Here is a 20,299-nt window from a genome sequence, read left to right as displayed (position 1 = left end):
TCGTTGGTGATTCCACATACAGATGTGCATATAGATGAGAGCTTAAAGTTTATAAAAAAACCCTTGTCGATTGAGGATCGACAGGTAAAGAAGCTTCGCAGAAAGCACGTACCAATTGTAAAGGTCAAATGGGATGCTCGTAGAGGTCCCGAATATACGTGGGAAGTCGAAGAAACAATGAAAGAAAAGTACCCCTATTTATTTGAGTAAATCTCGGGTCGAGATTTATTTTAAGGGGGTGAGGATGTAACACCTCGAATTTTTGTGTCCAATAACGTGCTAACACGTGTCATTTGTTTACACGTGGCATTGATATTAAATAAAGGACTAATTTTAACAAACCTTGAAAGTATATAAATTCGAGGGTTATAAATGTCAACAAGGGTAAATATACTGTATAGTAACCCTAAATAAATGCTTGAACCTTCAAACGAATAAATCATAGATCGTACGGAAGCGAAACGCGGAAGAAAGTGAGAGATTACGAGCTACAGGGGTTAACTGTGTCAACATGTTTAATTATACCTCTGAGTGACCCTTTAACGTTCCCAAGACTTCGTAACAGTATCATACGCTCACTAGAATATACTGTACAAATTCCGCGAAGTTCCGTCTTAAAACGAGAGAGTTATACTCAAATTCGTATGAGAAGGGTTAAAAGCGTCAACAGTGAAAGTTAAGGCTTTCCAAATAATTAATAAACTAACCGGGGACTTTATAATGCGGGTAAATAACACGAGGTCCTTAGTTGTAATTAACCGAGGGCCAAACCGCAAAGTTACCCCTTCAGACCCGAAAGGTCAGGTAAATCATTACGAAAGATTTCGTTATTAATTACCAGGATTTCGTAATCATGACAAAAGATTTAAAATTTCTGAAATTATAACCTCTCGCGACCCGCGTAAACGTTAGGGATAAGTTGAGGCGGGTCGCGAGCCTCCTCTTTTACGCGTCTGATCCTTGAATCTTAGGCGACCCGCATTAAAATGGCATGGAACTCCCATGCGGGTCGCGTGGGACGCCCAGATGCAGAATACTTGTAACTACATGCCTTTTGGAGCTTTTGAACGACCAACACCCAATCAATGAAGCATGGGCGCCCCCTACTCGACCCATATCACTTAGGGGCACCTGCCCATCATCCACACTCAGTGTAGCATGTGTTGTAATGATCCTAGAGCCCAAATTTCACTATAAATAGTCACATTATGCTCATAACATTCACACAACACAAAACACACTCATCTGATCATTTCCAAGAGCTCTCAAACATTCCTCTGGGTTCTAAGTCTTCCCTCAAGCTTCTGTAAGTGATCTAACCCTTTGTGGTTTCACATTTCCTTAGTAAATAGCTAAAAACCAAACCGTCGTAACTACGGTTTGACTTTACAATAAATCAGTGATGGTTCAGTCTTACGACGAATCAAAAGTGGTTTTGAGTTGGTATTTATGTGGGTAATAAACCTCTAAAAGGGTTCCCCCTGATCACCACTCTAACTATGTCAAATATCGAGTCAAACGTGCGGTTAAAAAGTCAACAGAAAGCTATTTTAGCGATTTATGCATAATCCGTAATGTACATATTAAGAAATCTGTTTTGACACTCATAAAATATGATATTAAGTATATAAACTTGTTTGCGCTCGTTTGAATCGACCATTTGCTATATTGAACCGGTTCGGAGCCGAATGTCGCAAAAGTTTGACTTTTGCTTTGACTTCAGTTCTGACCCGTTTTAGTGAGGTATAGATATACCTTAGGACTCTCTTAGGACCAGATTACATGATGGTATAAACCTCTGTGATCGGTTCATGAGTTATCCGAGTCTTTTACGCATTTCCGTTAATCGCCTAAAAGTTGACCGTAACGCCATTTTGAAAATAAAACGAGTATTTCCGACACGTGAACGGACCAGAACCTTGCTTACTAAATTATAAGCATGTCCTTAAAGTTTCACGTCAATCCGAGGTCTAGAATGAGAGTTATGCTAAATGGCGCATTTAAAGTAAACTTTAGTAATTAACGGCGCAATTAGCATAACACCTATCTAAACCAAGATTTCGTCACCAAAACTTTTACCCACTGTATTAAAATAATATTTTGGGAATTTTAAAGATTTTTAATAATTTTTACCTCGCTCATAACCTGCGGTTATGGCTACGGTTCGGTAAATACCAAATATGCCCTTTTCGGCCAAAACATGAGTTCTACAAGGTCTTTTGACCCGATTCCAGTTGCTACTAATTTTAAATAATAAATAAAGTATTTTAAGCTTTATAAGCTGTTCGGGAAACTCAGATTTCCTGTAGAACTCGAAAAGCTCTTTAAAAGTCTTTAAAATGACCGAAAAGCCCCTACGGGGCGTAATATTAACTAAAACTCGTTACGGGCATCACGGAAGGTATCCTACTGATACCACAACCTCTTTAAGGCATATTGACTTAGGAAATAAGCGTACGACTCTCATGGTTAACCGTTTCGCCTATTGCGCGCACGGTTCGGCTTATGAAACTAGTTTTCATAAATTAGCCGATACGGGTCAAATAATATTATTTGAACCCCAAATTCCAGAGTGTGAACCATAAACCTATTTAAAACAAGTCTCTGAACTTGTTGGGTCAGAATCACACTCCATTCTCGGTTTTCGCCTTTTCGCGCGATTAAACCGTATCTATATACATATATATATATATATATATATCGGAACCAACCGGTCTAGGCTACGGCCATTATAAAGACTCGTTAGGATTCTAAGAGGTTAATTAAAACCTTCGTTCCAGATTAGGAGCCCCAGTAAAAGCTATCGGTGATTTAATCCAAATTAAGGAAATATACTTGCAAGGTAAATACTTTAACTTATTTCCCCTATATGGGCTTGGGTTACGGTATGTTAATACCGCTTGATTGAGCATTATATTTTTCCATCGCTTAGGTGGTTAATTAAATAATATGATCGGCTCATTTAAACAGTTTTGTTTCTTAAAAGCCTTTAGGGGGTTTAATGACCGTTGTCCCGGATATCCTTGGCATCATTTTACGAAATGGCCACGACCATCGACATCCTGGTGTAGGCGTACACCCGGTATATATTGTCGACATTAAATTAAAAGACGTAGCCGTTGGTTATTATACTACGGTTTTACGCAATGTGGTGTGTCTATAAATCTTTAACCCGGCACGACCCGGGCTACTGAACGCATAAAAGAACATGTAAAACGTTCACAAGATTTTAATAATTTTCCCAAGTTATAAAAGAGTTTGTGCCTTGTGCATTCAAATCAATTTTAATAAACAGTTTCAAATGTGTCAGTTGAATGTATTTACCAGTGTAAACTGACGTATTTTCCCCAAAAAGATTAAGTGCAGGTACTATACGAAATGGGCTGGTATAGGCGTCCTAAGCATCGTACATAGTCTCGCAAACTCGATGCTGCATCTGAATGAACAATATTTATTACTTTTTGATCCGCTGTGGATATATTCAACTTCTGTAATACATTTGATATTACAACCAGAGGTTGAAGTTTATATATTTATCTTAAGCTTCCGCTGTGCATTATATAATTGTGTGGTTTGACTATATTGTTGCCAACATCGTCACGGTAATCCCCCACCGGGCCCACCGGTGAGACACGTGGAAATCGGGGTGTGACAATACACCACTTCAGGATCTTGAATACTTGCTACTTCCTTATGCTGAGGATCCGTTGCAGGATACAGGATATGTAATATCGGTATTGGGATTCCTTCCGGTATCCTGATTGATGATCCCAAGTTTGCCAATGCGTCTGCTTCGGCGTTATCCTCTCTTGGTACCTGTTCAAGTGTAAAAACATCGAAATATCCTGCTAATTTTTTTAAGAATACCGAGGTATTCCATTAGTTTCTCACCCTTGACTGCATAGGATCCATTAAAATGATTTGTAATTAACAAGGAATCAACATATACTTGCAAATTCTTAATATTCATATTCTTAGCCAATTCTAATCCTGCGATTAAGGCTTCGTATTCTGCCTCATTATTAGTAGCAGGGAATTCACATCTAACAGCCTGGGGTATTATGTCCCCCTGTGGCGATTTTAGTAGTATTCCTAATCCTACTCCTCTTACATTAGATGCACCATCAGTATATAATGTCCAGGATCCTGAGGATTCTCCTAACTGTTGAACTTCTAGGTCTACCTCGTCCTGAATGTCACTACTAAAATCAGCCACAAAGTCAGCTAAAGCCTGAGACTTTATGGCATTTCTAGGTTCATATACTAAATCATAGGCACTTAATTTTACTGACCACTTGGCCATTCTACCCAACATCTCCGGTTTTCTAAGCACATTCTTAACAGGATAATTAGTTTTAACATGAATCCTATGTGTTTCAAAATAATGTCTAAGCTTTGTTGATGCCATTACTAGAGCTGGTATAAGTTTTTCTAGGTGAGAATATCTAGTTTCAGCATTTAACAAACTTTTGATAACATAATAAACAGGATACTGCTGACCTTCGTGATCCTTTACGAGTACTGCACTTACTGCATTCCCTGATACTGCCAGATACAAGGATAATGGTTCACCATCCTCAGGCTTCATCAATAGAGGTGCGGTTGAGAAATACTGCTTCAAATCCTGCAGGGCTGCTTCATGCTTCTCACCCCACTCAAACTTTTTATTCTTCTTCAGGATATCATAGAATTCTTTACACTTTTCCGAGGATCTTGATATGAATCTATTTAAGGCTGCCACTCGTCCTGTTAGCCGTTGAACATCCTTCATATTCGAGGGAGACTTTATATTCAAGATAGCTTTGATCTGCTCCGGGCTTGCCTCTATCCCTCTTTTTGTCACCATGTATCCTAAAAACTTTCCTGCCCCCACTCCAAAATGACACTTTGCAGGATTAAGTTTCATATTATACTGGTCCAGGATATCGAATGCTCCTTTAATATCCTGAAGATGATCCTCAGCTTTCTTGGATTTGACCACCATATCATCAATGTACACTTCCATGGTGTCCCCCGGTTTGTCTTTGAACATCATATTCACCAATCTCTGGTACGTTGCACCTGCATTTTTTAAACCGAAAGGCATAGCAGTATAACAATAAATACCTGTTGGTGTCATGAAAGCAGTATCCTCCTGGTCCGAAGGTTCCATTTGAATCTGTTGGAATCCTGAGGATGCATCCATGAAGGTCAACATTTCATGACCGGCAGTGGCATCCACCATCGAGTCTATATGAGGCAGAGGGAATGGGTCTTTTGGACAAGCTTTGTTCAGGTCTGTGTAGTCTACACAGACTCTCCACTTCCCATTCTTCTTTCGAACCACCACCACATTTGCTAGCCATCTAGGGAATTTGACTTCTCTAATCATCCTGGACTTCAGTAATCTTTCAACTTCCTCTTGGACAATTGCATTCCGCTCAGGGGCGAATTTCCTTCTCTTTTGTTGTATAGGCTTGAACGACCTGTCAATTCCAAGCTTGTGAGTAATAATGTCTTTAGATATACCTGTCATATCCTCATGCTTCCACGCAAACGTTGACATCCTGCATTTCAAAAAGTTAATTAATTGTTCTTCAATATCCTGAGGGATATTGGTTCCCACGAGCACCGAAATATCGGGATTATCCTGGTCTAGGATAATTTTCTTCACATCCTGCTCCGGATCCTCCACGATATCCCGGGCCCGCGTCTTTAATTGCTATGCTGCACTAGGTTTGGTCGAGGATTTTATCGAGGATGAGTAGCATTCTTTCGCCTCCTGCTGATCATTGTCGATCTTGACAACCCCCCAAGTGGTAGGGATCTTGATGCATTGGTGATACGTTGATGGAACGGCCTTCATATCGTGGATCCATGGTCTTCCTAGGATGATGTTATAGCAGGATAGAGAATCCATCACACAGAAATGTTGCATCTTGTTGACTCCTTCAACATATACGGGTAGCCTTATCTCTCCCACTGTGTTCCTAGCTTCTCCACTGAAACCAACGAGCACAGTAGACTTCGAAGTGATATCCATCGGAGACACATTCATTCTCTTCAGAGTCTCCAGTTGTATTATGTTGACGGAGCTGCCATTATCAACCAATATCCTGCGTACAAAATGGTTAGCCACATATAATGTTATTACCAGAGCATCATGGTGAGGATCCTGGACAGTATCCCTATCATCTGCATCAAAAGTGATCACTTTGTCAGTTGTGAGCGTGGTCATCCTGATAGGTTTGTCTCACCTCTCGGCCTTAGCTTCCTTTGCATGTCTCTTGGCCGCCGAATACGAAGTTCCGCAAATGTCGGACCCTCCTGAAATGAAGTTGATTATCTTGGCATCGGCGGGAGGTGATGCCGCTCGCTCAGGATCCTTCTCAGTATCCTGACCCTTATTCTTCTTTCTACCTAAGAGATCTTTCAAATATCCCTTGCTTAGAAGGTAGCTGATTTCTTTCCTCAGAGCGATGCAATCCTTAGTCATATGTCCAAAATCTTCGTGGAAAGCACACCATTTCGACTTGTCTTTCAAATCTGCTTTTTGTTGATTCTTTCGAGGCCACCTGGCTTTATCTCCCAAACCCTGCATAGCATACATTAGTTCATGTATATTAACAGAAAAACAATATTCAGATAATTCAGGATATTCTTCAGGATCCTCGTCTTCAACAGCATTCACTCTCTTGTTATCATTTCTGCCATATGGCTTAGAGCGATATGGTCTATATGAGGATTCCGATTTCCTGTTAGTCGATTCATATGTTGAGGATGCATTCATCTTTTCTTGCATTTTTCTGTCATCCTCCAACCGAATATATCTTAGAGCCCTGTTCCGGGCTTCATCCAGGTTCCTGCATGGGTTCATTACAAGGTCTTGATAGAATTGAGAATCCTTTTGCAGCCCCATCTTGAAAGCTTGCACAGCTGTTGCAACATCAAGATGGGGAATGTCTAGTTATTCCCGGCTGAACTTGTTCACATAATCCCTAAGGGATTCCTGAGGCCCTTGTGTTATCCTGTAGAGATCACTTGTTAATTTTTCAAAGCTTCTACTACAAGAAAATTGACTATTAAATAAATTTACTAAGTGAGCAAAAGATGTAATCGAATGTGGAGGAACATTCAAGAGCCATTTCAAAGCCGATCCTGTCAAGGTTGAACCAAAACCCTTGCACAGGCACGCTTCCTTGAGCTCCGGAGGGATAGGGTTGATCTCCATCCTTTCCCTATACTGGGCAATATGCTCTTCAGGATCCGTGGTTCCGTCGTAAAGCTTCATGTTTGGAGTCTGGAATCTTTTTGGGATTTCAGCATCACATATGGGATGCACGAACCGAGATATCCTGTGGCTATCCTGGGATACTTCAGGAATTGGCTGCACCACCCCAGGTACACTGGATATCATATCCTTTAACTTCTGAAGCTCCCTGGATAATTCTGACGTTACAGTTGTATCCTGTAGAGATCCAACACTGTTAGTGGCAATAACATTATTATTATTTGATACGTTACCCGTTAGAGGATTTAGCCCATATCCTGAAGCATATCCTGAGTTCCTCATGGTTGATATCCTGACCGAGGAGGGTATTTCAGGAGTATGATTCTGAGGAAGGCTGGGTACAATATTCCCCCTGTTATCCTCAGTATACACAGCTGAACTAAAGTTCAACGCTCTGGGATGTAATGGAGTGACATTATCCTCAGCAGATCTGCTCGAGCCAGACTTCAGGAGTTGTATTTCTCTTAAAAGCATTTGGTTCGTTTCCTGTTGCTGCCTCATTTGTTCCTGCACACTTCCAAATAAGGTTAGAATTTCATCGTTAGAAGCTAAAACAGGAGCAGATCCCTGGACACTCCGAGTAGGGATAACATCTTGAGATTGTGTAGAGGCTGGCATCCTTGGAGGAGGTGGTGGAAGCACCGAACCAACTGTTGCAGAAGTTGTAGCAGACACAGTAGAAGAGCTCATGTTTGATCTTGAGGCCATTGTAAACAATGTGGCAAAAAGTTTTGAAAACAGAAAACCAATTAACGATTTCACCGAGATTTTTAGTAAAGAGAGCACCACTTGCCCCACGGTGGGCGCCAAATTGTTTTGGTCAAAAATTACCAAAGCAATTAAGTGATCAAATTAGTTAAGTGAGGTAGTGTGCTAAAAAGTGTGTTCAAAATATGCTGGTTATGTTCTTTGGAAAAACAGTGTTCAGGATACGGCTCAGGATATTGAGCTGTATCTATGATCAAACAATGAGCAAAAAGGTAAAGTAAATGACACGAGATGTACGAGGAAAGCCCTTGATCAATCTAGACTGCCGGCATAAAACCTCGGGAGCTGACAATCGCAGCTGCCTAGTTCTTCTTATTGCTTTAAACTTCAGGATACAGTGCAGGATATAGATCAGATCGCTAAGTGTTACAATGAATTTGTGAAAGTTGCGAGAGAGCAAGTGTTAGAGTGTAGAGAGTGTGATTGTGATGTCCTAGTTGATCTGATATACCCACTATTTATAGTAACGAATGACAAACAATAATCCCTACAAATATGGGCTACTCCGAATATTCCATTATAGACGTTGTAAACCGAGTAATACGGCTCCAACGTCTTTCCTTGAACGACTTGGACCGAGTCCTCCGTGGAATAGGTCTTGTTAACGTTGCTAGCTTCTAACCCACGTACCTGCATTTAATCCGTTAGTGATCCTGAGGATACCATTCAGGATGTTACCAATATCCTGAATCAGCATCCCGGATGTAAACAAATACAATATATACAGGATATATATCAAGATATTATCCAGGATATGGGCTCAGAATTTCACCCATAACAATGACCCATGTTTTATATATTTTTTAATGATTGAGAATTTTTTACTAATCTTTCAAATGGAAGATCTAATTTTTTAAAATAGATAATTAACAAACTATAAATTAGAAACATATCTGTGCATATAGGTATTCTACTTAAAACTTTGATAGTTTTTCAGAAAAAAGTTGATATTATACTTTTAACCTAAATCTATTTGAACTTTTATTTTTAACCCAAAAATTTTCATTAATTGCAATTTAACCTTGCCATTTTTTACTTTCAACTTTGGTCCCTCACACTTTTCATATTTCGTATATTTTTCGTTTTACGTTTCGTTTTAAATTTTGTGAGTTAACACGGCGTAACGTGTGAATGTGGTTCAACGTTTTAACGTTTCGTTTTATGCTTCGTACTAGATTTGCGTGTTAACACGGCTCAACGTGCGTGTGTGGTTCAACGTTTTTATCTCGTCTATTTTTTCCCGTTTGACAGGTTTGTTACAACGTGTGGGTTTCTAAATTGATTTAGTTATTATCTTGAGTAAATTACAAGTTTTGTCCTTTATGTATGTCCCAAATTGCAGGCGCTGTCCTTTGTCTTTAAAATTGATGAGTTTTGTCCTTAATGTTTGCAAATCTTGCACGTTATGTCCTTTAGACCAAACCAAGTTAGATTTTTTGGTTAAATAAAGGCATGTGCAAGGCACATGAGGGCATTTTTGACATTTTACCCTATTATGTAAAAAAATATCTTAAAAGAAAAAAAAATAATATATATTAACTCAACTCTCTCTAAACAAAACCTTCTCTCTCTACAACATCTAACTCTCTCTTCCTCTCTCTACCACTTCCACCACCTCCTTTCACAACCACCACCTTCTTCCACCGCCACCTCCAGGTCCTCCACCGCCACTCTACATCGCCCCCACAACCAGTCACTCTCCCTCACCTTTCTCTCTCTATATCATTCTCTCTCTAAAAACACCACCTGCCTTCTTACATCTGATGAGAAGTATAACATGATTCAACAAAAAACCCCAAATCTCTGAACAACCAAAAAAATCCCCAAATCATCTGAACAAACAAAAAATCCCCAAATTTTAAAATCATCAAATTTCTAATGCCCCATTTACGTACAAATTCCAAATTCCCAAATTTCTAATGCCCCATTTATCTGTTGCCCAGTGACTTTCTTGCACCACATGGGCATATATCAATTCATTATCCAAAAAACAGAGCAACATTACAAATCAACAATAAGAACCAATCATCAACAGCTAAAGTAATCCACTCCGTTGACTTTCTTGCACCACATGAATGTGGAAGCAAACCGGAATCGAGTCTCCGGCCGTTGCACTGTTCCAAACCGCCAGCATCACACGTCTTCTTCACCGCCGGATCTGCCACCATCCTGCATCAACCCCACCTGATCTCATCTCCTTCATCAACCTCCAACCCTCAATTTGACCTAACACATTTCGCACATGAAAACCCCATTTTTGATCTCCTTCATCAACTTCCAGTAGATCTGTAACCACCATCGCAGATCCGGTGCCTGGAGAGAGAAAGAGAGAGAGAGAGAGATGGTGGAAAGAGAGAGGTAGAGAGAGGAAGAGTGATTCCGATCCAGATTCGGATCTAGATCCGGTTGTGGGGCAAGCATACGTAGAGTGAGGTAGAGAGAGGAAGCATGGTGGTGGAGGTGGTGGCGGTGGAAGAAGGTGGTGGACCGGTGGTGATTGTTGAGAGAGATGGAGTAGAGAGGAAGAGTTTTTATTGTTTAGAGAGAGAGAGAGAAAGAGATGACTGATTGATTTATAATTTTTTTTTCTTTCTTTAAAATGGGTTTTTAAACAATATGGTAAAATGACATATTTACCCTCATGTGCCCTGCACATGCCTTTATTTAACCAAAAAATCTAACTTGGTTTGGTCTAAAGGACATAACGTGCAAGATTTGCAAACATTAAGGACAAAACTCATCAATTTTAAAGACAAAGGACAGCGCCTGCAATTTGGGACATACATAAAGGACAAAACTTGTAATTTACTCTATTATCTTCTATGTTTTACGTTACAGTCTAATTTCTTCGCATTAACACACCGTAACTTCAGTATTGGTTGTCGCTAACGGTGATGTGACACTGGTGCTATTTGATATGGTTTTACGCCCCCGCCGCGTTACGGTGAGTGGTAAATCTAGCTGTGTTAAATTAGCAACCTACTTACCAAGATGCTTTGTTTTAGGTCATCTTACTTGGTTTCCTTACTTTTTGTACTTTAAATCTATGTTTTATGTTTGATTATCATCACTAAAATTGCTAAACCAAGCACAACAAGAGGTTGTTTGGCAATTTCTGAATGGTTAAGTGCTGAACTAGGAAGATGTCTGAACTATTAAGTGTTGAACCAGCAAGAAGAGGTCTAATCCATTAAGAGCCAATATAATGCTTAATTGTTTAGAGGCAAATGTCTGACCGCTTCAGATAAAACGTCTTAACCATTTATACTTATTATAACGCTTAACCATTCAGAGGCGAATCATTCAGACATCTGCTCACGAAACAAACAGTCTAAACCATTAAGTGTTAAACCAGTAAAAAGTCTAAACTATTAAGAGCCTCATTAAGAACTAATAAACATCGGTAAGCTTGACAATATCATAAGCTTGAAGGTTTCAAGAATTAGATTCCCATATGTTACACTTTACTCTTTAACTTTAAAAACAATTTCTCTTATAATTTTAAACAACCAGCCAGCTTTATTTAAGCATCTTTCGACATGGAGAGTTCACACTTCACATGAAGCAACCCACAAACACCATCAAATGGATCAAGGTTCATCAAACAAAGGACTGCCTCATGAATCTTTGTACCTCGTATTACCTTATCTTCCACTTTTTGTGCTTCTTGCCATGGCTCAAACATGCAAATCCTTCAATGATGCTTTGAACAATGATATCTTGCCATGGTTGAACATAGTAGTGGATGATAAGCTTCGAGGATCGCGGGTTACCGACGAAATTTTGATGAAGATCACCTCCAAGGCAATGGGTAGGCTTAGAAGTTTGATTCTTGTTAACTGTAGCAAGATTACAGATGATGGCCTCCAAAATGTTGTTGTTAACAATCCTGGTATTAACAAGGTATGGTCTCTTCATCATCATGGTTTTTTATTAAAACTAAATTCTTTTATGAGTGTTTTGAACATATTGTTTCAAATTGATTGACAAGGTTGAAAAAGCAAAATAATGTATCAAGAATTTGCATTGATATAAGGGTCAAAAACCTTTTTTTAAAGAAATATCCACTGAAAAAATATAGTGAGAGAAGAGATTTATACATACATGTAAGAGTTTTTTCTAAAATAGTGTTGGTGGAAAAAAAATATTTATCAATATGATGTTCTTTGAAAATTATTTACCAAATTAATATTTTTTTATTTTGTATTTATCTTTTCATTTTAAACCAACATATTAAACTTTTTAAACATTTTATTAAATAAATCAAATACCTTTTTAAGAAACATCATTTTGGTAAAATATTTTTTCCACCAACACTAGTTTAGGAAAAAACTTAGATTGTACAAAGAAGTGATTATAAGAAAACTTAAAAGATTGTTAAAAACTTTGAAAACCCAATTTTAAAAAATATTTTTTTTCGAGTTAAATTTCATTTTAGTTCATGTGGTTTGGGTCATTTTGTCAGTTTAGTCCAAAGGTTTCATTTTTTGCCATATAAATTGACCGAATTGCCCCTCTCGTTAACAGAAAAAATGGATGAAGTTAACTCAGTGGACTAAAATGGCAACGGTGAAACCTTTTTGGATCTACAGGCGAAAAATGAAACATTTGGACTAAACTGACAAATTGGTCCAAACCACAGGGATTAAAATGACATTTAACTCTTTTTTTTCTATTCTTTTAATGTTACTAAATTTCACACAAATAAAAAAAGGTATATTTAGATCGACAAGCTAATATAAAAAAGGTATATCTAGATCGACGAGGTACAGAGCTACATATTTATAACTCGTCGATCTATATATACCTTCCTTTTTTTAACGGCAACTACATATGCCTTTCTAAGTTTTTGTTTTACAATACTAACCTTATAACTAAAAAATTAAAAAATTTAATTGGTTGGTAGTAATTTCTCGGTTTTCAGGGTTTTTTTCGGTTATAAGCATCTAATAATAGATACATATATTTCTTGTATGATTATAAAGGTGTCTTGTAACTTACAAAAACTTACACATAAAAGTTATTGTTAGATGTAATATATTTTCTTGAAAATGAGTTTAAGTATATATATGTCAAGATACTGTTATGGTATGCGAACATAAAGTAGGTTTCTAAAATATAGACCCAAGTTTCATCATATTCTCCAAAGTTGTCAACTCTAGTCATTTGAACTCATGTTTACAAGCTTTAGCTTTTACAGTTTTACATGGTTCTAGAATCTAATATATACTTTGAAAACCTCCAATTCTTGTCAGCTACATGTACCTCAATGCACGGGCTTAACCCCAGAAGGGATTATCAAAGCAGTGGCAACAGTAAATCAACACAACGTCACCTTAAAGACCCTAAAGATAAATGGTATCTCCAAAATCACAAAAGAACACCTTCAAACACTTCGTTCTTTGCTAAACGCAGACGATTGTTCTTCCATCGATGTGGGAAGAACTAGTGGTTGTCAAGGGTGTAAACATTGCGTTTCAAGGTGTGAAGAGTGTGGAAAATGTGTGGGACTTGATGAAGAAGACAATGAAGTAGCTTGTGAAGATATGTTATGTGAAGATTGTTGGATTAAGTTGCCAAAATGTGATTATTGTACCAAGCCTTATTGTAACAAGCATGCTTATAAGTATTGTGCTATACCAGGGTCCTCCAATTTTGTATGTGAGGCTTGTTATTATATCACTATGCTTTATATGTGCTAGCTATACATTTTATACATTAAAATATGTGAAATTAAAATCAAAGAGAAAAATGCCTGGATAGTGTCTATGCTTTGTTGAGATTTCACCTATAATCCCCATCTTTCTAAAATTACAACTATAGTTCCTAACTTTTGCGTATTCGTTTCTCGGATAGTCCCTAACGTAGATGGGGTTACTTTTCTCAATTAAGTGGACGTGAGATGACAAAAATGCCCTTACTATTAAAAAACAACCCCACCCCCACAATTCTCTCTATCTTTCTCTCTCTTCTCTTTCGTCTCTCTCTCTCTATCTCTCTCTTGTCGTCAAACAACCACCATCATCACCGTTCTTCCGACCATCACTACCATCATCACCACTACCAACAACCACCGTCTACAACTACCCACCATCACCTCTGTCTACCTCCACCTGCAACAACACACCCACCATCACCTCTTTTCATCTCTATCTACCAATGCCCACCACCGTCGACCAAAAACACTTACGCTCACCGATTACCACTATCCATCTAACCCTATTGCACCTCCTACAACCTATAACCAACCACCACACCCTCGCTTGCTACACAGACTGCCACGACTATTCACCATCATCACTGAGGGATCTCACATGGTCCTTGTTTGTTCTCCTCGGTTTCATTTCATCGCCATACATTATATCATTCATCCATTATTACACTGTTCGAATTATAAAAAGAATGCGTACATACACTTGACGAATTGAGAGGCATACATATGGAAAAAAGAATATTAAGAAGAGCAGGACGATTTTTGGAGAAAATCAGAGGAGGATAATTAAGTTGAAGACTTGGCTTAAAGTTTGTAGCTTTTAGGGTTAGACTTTGTTTATTTGTGTCACACCCCCAAAATCCACCTGCGGAGTATCATCCGCTTGAGGGCGTGACTGACCAGGATCCAGCCACCAATTATACTGAGCATTGATTAATGGCAAAATTATTCACCAACCAAAGTAGTTAGTAAACATCACAGTTTAAGTTCGATAATCAGTTTAGATAAACAGCGGAAGCATAATCCAAATAGTTTTAAAGACAGGTTCATAGTTCAAGATAATTAAAACCCAACACGCGGGTTTTAACGACCACTACACGTTCCCAAGCTGCGAGCTCCTGAGTCACTGGTTACCTACAAAGCATGCAGTAAGGTGTCAACAATAATGTTGAGCGAGTTCACTAGTTGTCCAGTCAAAAACTTGTTTTACCAGTTAATTAATCCGTTTATACATGCCATGGGGAGCTACCCCAAAAGTAAGCGACTAAACTGTTTTTCCAATACCGAATACTAGGTAACCGTACGTTTCCGCAGAATGCCCCGATGTCAATGTTCTATCATCATTGACGGATGCCTGAGTCCATTAGTTCACTCCCGATCCCATACACGGGCACGGTGTGAGGTTGGTAAGACCTAAATAGCGCTATCAACTAATAACCCGTTCGCCTGGTCCCGGCGACTAATCGGTATTAAATAGTAGGGACTTAAGTGATAGAGTTTCGTTTAGTGTTGTTTGTTGCATTCCATATAAACAGTAATTAACTTAAAGGTTCCCAATAACAAGGGAAGAAAAGTAAGTTGTATCCCCCCACAAGGGGATAGTGTTGTTTTTAGTTCCGTTTCCCAAACCACCGGGAACGCATGCTTTAAGTTGTGAACTCACCTTGGGTTGCTCGGTAGATTATTTACTCGGTCAATCACGTTGGTCACCACGTCCTAGCATGGTTACCAATATAGGTCAAGTTGGGGTACAAGTAATCATGTATATGATACACGTAATAAACACACAGAATACATACAGTTATCTGTTGGGTTATTGGGCCGGCCCTAATATTTGCACAGTCATACAGAATTCAGCAACACATAGTCCAGTCAAACAGGTAGCCCAAACAAAACATGTTGTGGCCCAATAACCATAGTAGGCAGCCCAGTCGAGACAAGGCGGTCTCGACTCGAGAACACGTGGTCTCGAGTCGCAACCAAGAGATCTCGAGTGATCACGTTTTGGTCTCGAGTGGTGCTGGTCGGGAGTCGCAACCTCAGAAGTCTCGAGTCCAGTCTCGAGTTGTCATGAGGTGATCTCGAGTCGCAACCGAGGGTTTCGACTCGCAACCCCGGATACGTGCACAAGAATCCTTCTAGAACCTGATCCAAATGTACTATCCAATAGAATTGCAGCTTCATGATATTGTGTACTATCCAACCACAATGCACAAACATGTTTTCTTGTCCAATTCTCATTTCAAACGGATCAAACACAGCACATTCAAACATTCAAGGCATATTCATGTCATATTCAAGTTGTTCATCATTTAGGGTTTTCAAACCTTTAACAAAACCTCCTATGTTGCATTGAATCATCAAAACAGTGATCACCAACCAGAAATGCATTCAAAATCACATATTTTGAATCACATATTCATTCAAAAAAATCACATATATTGTAAGGCATTTATTCATTTCTACATTTCACAAGTCAAGCTAGTATGATAACCATCAAAACCATATGCATCATTCATCACATAAGCATCATCTAATAAACAAATAACCATCTTTTATCAAACAATCACTTTCATTATAGATAAACAACAATTTCTCATGTTTTTGGCAATAAGCATCTAAAGAAGGCACTAACCGGCTAGAGGGTATGAATGGGTGATCCTCCGAATGATGGTTTTCCAAACTTGAACCGAGGATCCTAGGGTTGCCGGTTTGAATCCGAGAGATAATAGAAGAGGTGGTGCTTGGTTGTTAGGGTTTTAGTGAGGGAGAGAGTGTAAGAGTGTAAGAGAGAAGGTGGGTGAGGGGTTTTATATCCATACCATGGTAATGCACTCTAATGGGCTCTCAAGTGGACTCGCAAGGGTGCGGCCCAACTGATGTGGGTCACTCGAGACCGGGTGGTCTCGAGTCCGACCTTGCGGTCTCGGCTCACTAATATACAAAAATATATATCTATATACTCACATACTTAATACAAGCATCACATAACACGTCAAGGTAATTCATGAATTTCCAATTAATATTATACGTACATGCATAGTTAATATACATAGATTACTCGGGAAACCCCAAAGTGTCACAATTTGATTTTTGTTTGTTGAATTGAATTATTAGACAATGTTTTCTGAATTTACATACTTTGAATTTACTTTTGTTTCGTTTTTGAACATGAGTGGCTAAGATTTGCTTAGCTGCCTAGGTACGATGATTGTTAATGTTTAATACATACTTTTCGATTTTGTTTAATTGTGATCTAGCTTAATGTTTTGGTAAAATGTGATTCTAAAATCAAGTTTTAATGTGTTTGTATGCTTTGTACTAATTTATAATTAATTATTCATTCCATGTGTGCCTTATTTAATGTCTTTCAGTTATAGATACGTATTAGGTTGCCTGCTTTGTGTTCGTGACTAGTTTATGGTTTTCTAAGATCGAATCCCGTAGGAACTTTGATTGAGAGTTTAGATGTACTTAGTGTTTCACCAATCCTAGAGACCGAGAGGTAATTGATTGTTGGGTAGTCTTTGTCATTAGGTGGTTTGGGACTTAATTGCACGAGAGTGAGTTACCCTTTATTAGCCTTTGATTATTGTTATGTTAGAAACCTGTTAGATTTACTACCCCTTGCATCCTTTACACTTCCTGGATGTATTGTTTCAAGTGGAATCGAGAGGATATCCAGATTAGGGTACCATTGCATTTAGTTTAGAGGGAGTGAGAGGTGATCTGAATCCGAGATCGGTGAGTTCACACACTTCCCTAGATACTAGATTGCGTCTTGTTTGGAGAGTGATCCGCCAGCCAGTCTTATGTCAAGATTAGTGTATTTTAAGCTCCCGATAGCCAAATCCAATTATCCAAATGAGTTAACATAATTCTTGTCTAGGTAGCTTTTCTCATCATCTGAATTCACCTAAATTCATTATCTGTTTGCTTTGCTTTCATATTTGTAATCTTAGTTTTTTTTAGTAGTTAATAGAAATCTGAACACCCACTAAAAATTACCCTGGCTAGAACTCGATAGAGGTTTAGTATCGAGAGATGTGCCATTGTGTCCTTGAATTGATACTCGGTCTTACCGACTTTACTATATCATGACTGGTACACTTGTCGATTGTGCGCAATTAAGCTAGTTTGACGTTTTTAATTTGGTGTTTTAATTAATATATAAACATTTTACACATCACAAGATAACAATGAGTTGGTGATTTTACCTTCGTCATCGGTTAAGTAGTCCAAAACACTCGTATCCATCTACCATTGGCCGTCTCTTTAGTGTCAAAATATATAGCATGCAATGCCATTCCAAGTGGTGTTGGCTCTAGAGGGTCAACAATTGCAAAATGGGCTTGGTTTTCGGAAGGCCCAACATTGTTTGGTTTCGGTTACCTTTGGTTATGGTGGCCCTCTCCAAGAGATGCAGCAGCCCACAGGGAATTGAGCTGGACCAGGGCTAGGCTCAACTAGGTTGGGCCGGAAAGGGCAAGGTGATGGGGTCTACTAAGCCCAATAGGGGGCCTGATTGGTATTGTGGTGATGGTTTCGTTAGGCCTGTCTAAAAGGGTGTTGTGTTTGACCATGAACTCTTGGGACATTGTTGTTTTAGGGCCTGTTGTGATTATTGCTATTAGGCCTATGCCATCCCTTTTTTTCTCAGATCAGGGTTTGGTTCTATTAGGCCTTTCTAGAAGGGTGTTGGGCTTGACCACGGCCTCTTGGGCCATTGTTATTATTGTTGTTTTTAGGCCTATTGTAATTGTTGTTATTGGGCCTATGTTGTCCTCTTCTTCTCTAGCCAGAGTTTGGTTCATAAGCTAGCACATTTTAGACAACATTGAGGGCAGTCGGAGGTGACAAATGTTCATGAGTCGACTGCCTTTGGTGTTCAAGTTGGAGCATGGAACATGAAGTTTCCCAAGGTGGAAGACTTTGGTTGATGTACGCTCCAACCAAGTCATTTTCAATTGGCAACCCGCGAACGAGTTACAAGACCAGCCTCTGCTCGTTAACCGGACAATCCACATCATTTAACTGATCACCCAGATCTTTGAGTTTTCGACAATACGCCTCAAGAGATGGCATGACTTTAAACGTGAGATTGTTAAATTCATGCTCAAGTGTCGCCACTCTTGAGCCTTTATTGTTAAGAAAAATGGTTTTGATGTGTGTCCAGGCAACAAAGTAGGTCGATTTAGTTTGTAAAACACGTACCAGTAGGTCGTCAGACAATGTTCCGTAGATCCATTGTAGAACGATTGCGTCGATTTCTGATCATGTCTCGTAAGCAGAGTCAGTTTCTTAGCCGATATATTTAGAGGATATTTATTATTTGTATAGATAGTCATTATCTTATGTAATTGTATGGTGATTGTGTTTCCTAATTAGAGGTAGGTTATGATTGTATTCTCTCCCTATATAAAGGGATTGTTATTATCAATAATAGACACAGAAAATCATTCACCATAAACACTTTTATGGTATCAGAGCCTCGGTTTGAATACCTATTACTTTCTTCCGTTCAATTCTTATTCCTTTTTCTTCTCCCCTGCCGTCCACTAATCCTTCACCAATAATATCTTTTCTTTTGCAGTCCACTTATTATTCCCTCAGCCAATAACCCTTCAATAGTGAAATCATATTTTCCACTTATAAGTTGAACGAGAGGCTAAAATTTTTCTCACTTACCTCTTTTCCTTTTTTTCCGATCCAGCAAAGCAAAGCAAATAATAATCAGAAGCCATGACAAAAACTGATGTGCTGACCTCATCCAATTCAAACCCAAACCCGTCTTTACACTCGGCATATTCAGTAAACAATATTCAATCAAAAGTCTGAACCCTTGATGGCACTACGATGACCTACTCGGCCTGGATAAAATTATTTAAGATTCATGCGACCGCTTACCGGGTGCTCAATCATCTCGATGATACCCCTCCTCCGGCTGATACCGATTCTACATACCCAACCTGGAAAGAATTGGACGCGCTGGTCTCACAATGGATTTACAGCTGCGAATCGGACGATTATTTACAGCAAATTCTGGACACCAAGGCTTCGGCTCGATAAACTTGGCTGAAACTAGAAAAGATTTTCCTTAGTAACAAGCACGCAAAGGCTGCAGCGCTACCATCGATGTGAACCATCACTTTATAGCCCCTAACATAAAGCTGAAACAATTTCACCCATGAAGAATAGTTGGCCTTCGTTCCGTCAAGAACACGGACCTTTGGTTAGATGCCGGTGACCATCATAATGTAGTCTAGATGAAGAGGCTTGATTGTGTTAGTGCACTACGTCTATTGACTTCGTCTTGTATCATGTATTAGAATAGGATAGGTTAGAATAACCAGTGCACGAGGTTCGAGAGGCGAAAGTTCATGAAGTAGCAAGTAGGTCCGCTTATATGGACATTGTCCATAAAAGCGAACCATCTAGCAACTAGGTTCGCTCATATGAACGTTCACATAAGCGAACCTACTACACCTATATATAGTGCACAGTTTGATTCATTTGGTACGGTTCTGAAAATTGTAACGAAGTGCTGC

At 39.0% G+C, this 20,299-nt stretch overlaps 1 protein-coding gene across 1 annotated transcript; it reads left to right on the top strand.

Moving 5' to 3' along the window:
- The first annotated feature begins 11,559 nt into the window (after positions 1-11,559).
- LOC110925562 (F-box protein SKIP28) lies at positions 11,560-13,782 on the top strand. The gene is made up of 2 exons (XM_022169490.2): positions 11,560-11,941; positions 13,294-13,782. The coding sequence occupies exons 1-2, from the start codon at positions 11,624-11,626 to the stop codon at positions 13,738-13,740; spliced, it is 765 nt and encodes a 254-aa protein (XP_022025182.1). The 5' UTR covers positions 11,560-11,623; the 3' UTR covers positions 13,741-13,782.
- The last annotated feature ends 6,517 nt before the right edge of the window (positions 13,783-20,299 follow it).

The sequence above is a fragment of the Helianthus annuus genome, chromosome 17, assembly GCF_002127325.2.
Source record: "Helianthus annuus cultivar XRQ/B chromosome 17, HanXRQr2.0-SUNRISE, whole genome shotgun sequence".
Taxonomy (NCBI): Eukaryota; Viridiplantae; Streptophyta; class Magnoliopsida; order Asterales; family Asteraceae; genus Helianthus; species Helianthus annuus.
Note: the sequence above shows the minus strand (reverse complement) of the source record. Positions and strands in the feature narration are given on the sequence as shown.